The sequence below is a fragment of the Pteropus alecto genome, unplaced genomic scaffold (assembly GCF_000325575.1).
Source record: "Pteropus alecto unplaced genomic scaffold, ASM32557v1 scaffold78, whole genome shotgun sequence".
NCBI lineage: Eukaryota > Metazoa > Chordata > Mammalia > Chiroptera > Pteropodidae > Pteropus > Pteropus alecto.
Window position 1 is genome coordinate 4,440,222 of NW_006443124.1, and position 4,223 is coordinate 4,444,444.

A 4,223-nucleotide genomic window follows, 5' to 3' on the forward strand; every position below is an offset into this window, starting at 1 on the left:
GTCTGGCTGGAGATACGAATTTAGGAGATAGCATATGAATCATAATTGAAGCCTTGAGTTTGCTTTGCTTTGAAGGCCACTGATATTTAAGGAGCAAGTAGAAATGGGGGGCAACCTCAAAGGAAAGGAGCTGGAAAGGAGCAGCAAGAAAATAGTATGAAATAGTCCTAAGACGTAGGAGTAGTCAGCAGTGTCAGATGAAGACATAAGCCAAGTAAAATCAGGACAGGACAAGTGTCTTGTGGATCTGGCATTAGGAAAGCCAGTAGCTAAGGCAAGAATAATTTTTCAGTGTAGCATAGGAGTTAAGAACAGAGGCTCTGGAATCCATTTGTATTTAAATCCTAGCTCCAACCCCTATGAGCAGTGTGACCTTGGGTGGTTGGCTTAATTTAACTTCTCAAAGTATTAGTTTCTTTTTCTATCAAATGGGGCTGAGAATACAAACTTAGAGGGATTTTATGAATAGAGTTAAATGCGACCATGCATGTAGATTTTGTTTAAGGTACTATATCTCACATGGAGTAGACACTAAACAAATGATTGCCATCTTTTCACTGACTCTGTGAGGACAGAAGAATAAATGAGAGCTATGGAAGTGACAGACAATAAAATGTTATAAAGTGAAGGAAAGAAGGAAGTTGGTAATTAGGGAGTAATATTGGGTCTGAGAATTTTTTTTTTTTTTAAGATAAGAGAAACTTGATTATGTATGCATATATGCTAAAGGAAAAGGTCCTTAGGGCCACCTGTTCCATTCAAACATGAGCAAAGGATGAGTACATGGGTATAGTTACTTGTAAGCTTACAAGTTTTCTTCTAGATGATTCCAAAACATTCCTTACCCAAGCCTTTTCTTGTCTGGCTCCATCTGAGGGCCCCTAATGCTCAGTCTGTAGGTGACATAGAGAAAGCTTAGCAAGTAATTTAACCAATGGTTTCAATTTTTTTCAGCAAGATCTTAGAACATGGGGAAGTGATGGGACAGTTGGAAGAATGGGATATTTTGGTGGAGCCACAAAGTCGGCCAGGGAGCATGGGCTAGGGAACACTAGAGGATTACTGGGCAGCGCTGAGGCCTCAGCAATCATTGCTGCCATCACAAGTTCATAGCTTCCGACCTACAGTTTTTACTAGCAGTGTTCATCAGCCCAGGTATAAGAGAAAAAAAATGAGACGGCTGGATTAGTCAGAGACTGGAGGAGAAGGAAATGAGAATAGAAATAGGAGTCATAGAAATGAGAATAATAGTAGTGAAGTGGTAGACCATAGCAGGTCTAGGTTACATAGAGAAGGCAAAGTGGAACTGATACATTCAGAGAAAATAGAATGGTCAGCCTTCTTGCCAGAGAGAGAGCGAGCAAGCGAGCGGGAGAGCGAGCCCACTCTTATGAGGTGGAAGGGCCAATTTAGAGGTTAGTGAATGAGAGAGCTAGAAGGGTAGGAAGTGTTTGTTAGGGAATGAGATATGGCAGTTTAAGAATCAGAGCATTTCTAAGTAATGGTGGCTTTGAGGATGGAGTCATGGGAGTCGGGAACTAAAATAAGTGGGGCGAACAGCTTTGATGTGTATAGATAAGATCAAAGGCTTCTAGGAGCAAAGGCAAGGAGTCACAGTGTTTGCAGAACATGGTGCTTGGAACAGTGTGGCTGCTGTGTGACATAAAGGTGGGGATTAATGAGAGAGAAAGCTGTGAGGTGGGAACCTTAAACACTAGACTCAGGAACTTGGATTTTAACTATATAAACAGTGAGGAGCTTCTGAGAGCTTACGTTTGCATGGTGCATCTTTTTTAGCCTTTTACTTTCAACCTACCTGTGTCTTTGTGTTTGAAGTTTTTTATAGACAGCAGATTGTTGGGTCTTTTGTTAATCCGTTCTGCCAGTGTTTTGTGTTGGGCTCAGCCTGGCAGTGCTGTCAACTAGGAATGCCTGAGGCCACTCACCTGTGCCCAAACCACTTCTGGCAAGGCCCACCCCCTAACACTCGTGGGTTTCTGATAGTGACTATAAAAGAGTGCTGTGTGTGGCATAGGTTTGTAGGGTGGACTGGAAGGAGCAAGAGACTGAGAGGAACATGTCTTTATATCATTTTCCGGCAGCAATCTTTTTGGGTTCCTTCCGCATGCCCTACCAAGAGATTAAGAACGTCATCCTGGAGGTGAACGAGGCTGTTCTGACTGAGTCTATGATCCAGGTAAGGAGCAAGGTCGTCCTGCTGGAGCTGGCTCTTTCATCGCTGCGCACCAGCCTCATCTCTGCTTAGAGAGCGGGGACCCTCCTCTGGCATTGGTGACCTAAAGAATGCTAGCTTTGGGTGAGCGTCCATCTCTCTGGTGGTCAGGTTCTTTCTGGTATGTTTTTCAAAAGTCCTGCCACCTCACCAGCCACCCATTCCCCCGTACCCCCAGTCTCAGGCCCATGTTTCCTTCTTAGAGGTCGTTGGGCAGAGTGAGGGACGGACAGGAGGCTCAAGTTGTCATCTCATTCCCCTCAAACTGAAACAGTCCCTTCTCTGTTTCAGAACCTCATTAAGCAGATGCCAGAGCCAGAGCAGTTAAAAATGCTTTCCGAGCTGAAGGACGAATACGATGACCTGGCCGAGTCAGAGCAGTTTGGCGTGGTGGTGAGTTTGGCCTGTGGCAACAGCCTTTTCTCCGACCCCCTTGCTTCCTGCTCCCAAGAGCAGCCAGCACTTGCTCCTTGCCTCTGGTCTATTTCGAACCTGTCTTTCTCTTTCTCTCCTCCCTACTCTGGAACTCAGATCCTCCCATAGGAGGCTCAAGCCTGTATCTTTTCTTTTTCTTACTTCTCAGTCTGTGTTGGCTGTAATGGAACTGCTCGTCTTCCCCCCAGATGGGCACTGTGCCCCGCCTGCGGCCTCGCCTCAATGCCATCCTCTTCAGGCTGCAGTTCAGCGAGCAAGTGGAGAATATCAAGCCAGAGATCGTTTCCGTGACGGCCGCGTGTGAGGAGTTGCGAAAGAGCCAGAACTTCTCCAGCCTGCTGGAGATTACCTTGCTTGTCGGCAACTATATGAATGCTGGCTCCAGGAACGCGGGGGCTTTTGGCTTCAACATCAGCTTCCTCTGTAAGGTGAGCCAGAGTGTTGGAGCAGGACAAAGAAGGGAAGGCTGTCGGCCTCTGTGAGCCCAGTGTGGCAAACTGCTTATGGCCTAAGGTAATCTCGGGCACGTCAGGGCTAACAATTTCTCCTCTTCCCCAAGCTTCGAGACACCAAGTCCACAGATCAGAAGATGACATTGCTGCACTTCTTGGCCGAGTTGTGTGAAACTGACTATCCTGACGTCCTCAAGTTCCCGGATGAGCTCGCCCATGTGGAGAAAGCCAGCCGAGGTGGGACAGGTTGGGGGCGTAGCCAGAGGACCTTCCAGGCCCCAGAGATCTCTGCACTGGGAGGGAAATAAGACACGGTCAGAGTTTTAGGTCACCTTCAGTTCAGACTGTTTTAAGTGGCGTCTGAGCCCCAAGGGAGGAGTATCAGGCAGAAGAGAGGGCTCCATGTGTGGAAGTGTTTCCTGGGGAAACATTGAACACCAAAAACACCTGGAAGAAAGGCAGCTGTTGTTAGTCCAGGGCAACAGTTGTTCTCATGCAGAAAGCATAGAGTAGATGAAGAGAAACCAGCCCTCGCCCTTCTGGAACTGGGCAAAGAAAAAATGGCATTCGGCAGACATGGGAACAGACCTCTGCCCTGCCTCTCTCTGCATATGTGTCCTTCCTCCCAAACCCTGTTCTCTAAAATAAATGAGACCAAGATCCTAGGGGATTTCATAGATTCTTATATCAGATAAAGCTTCTTTTCTCAGTAGTGTACAGCTTGTGGAGGGAGACTGGAGGCTCCGTCATCAAGTAATTTATAGTTTCACTGGAAAGATGTGTGAAACAACTAGAGAAGACATAAGAGAACTAAAATAATTAAGTACTAGCTGTCCATGTGGACTGGAGCTCTATGTGCCCTGAAGGGCGGAAGCTAAGGGTCTTAAGACTGGATTTAGTAAGCGCTTCCTGTCTGTTTTTGTGTTTCCTTTAGTTTCTGCTGAAAACTTGCAAAAGAATCTAGATCAGATGAAGAAACAAATTTCTGATGTGGAACGTGATCTTCAGAATTTCCCAGCTGCCACAGATGAGAAAGACAAGTTTGTTGAAAAAATGACTATATCCTTTCTTGAAAGGAGGGAGTTACATCCTAGAGAGGGAAA

The 4,223-nt window shown here is 46.1% G+C and overlaps 1 protein-coding gene across 2 annotated transcripts in view; it reads left to right on the forward strand.

Moving 5' to 3' along the window:
• Positions 1–4,223, forward strand: part of DIAPH1 (diaphanous related formin 1) — an 84,863-nt gene that overhangs the window by 69,611 nt on the left and 11,029 nt on the right. For both annotated transcript variants that reach the window (XM_025040584.1, XM_025040583.1), the window contains 5 exons: positions 2,103–2,197; positions 2,525–2,626; positions 2,857–3,096; positions 3,228–3,357; positions 4,055–4,179. In XM_025040584.1, coding sequence (XP_024896352.1) covers positions 2,103–2,197; positions 2,525–2,626; positions 2,857–3,096; positions 3,228–3,357; positions 4,055–4,179 — 692 coding nt within the window. The remainder of the gene's footprint in view (positions 1–2,102; positions 2,198–2,524; positions 2,627–2,856; positions 3,097–3,227; positions 3,358–4,054; positions 4,180–4,223) is intronic.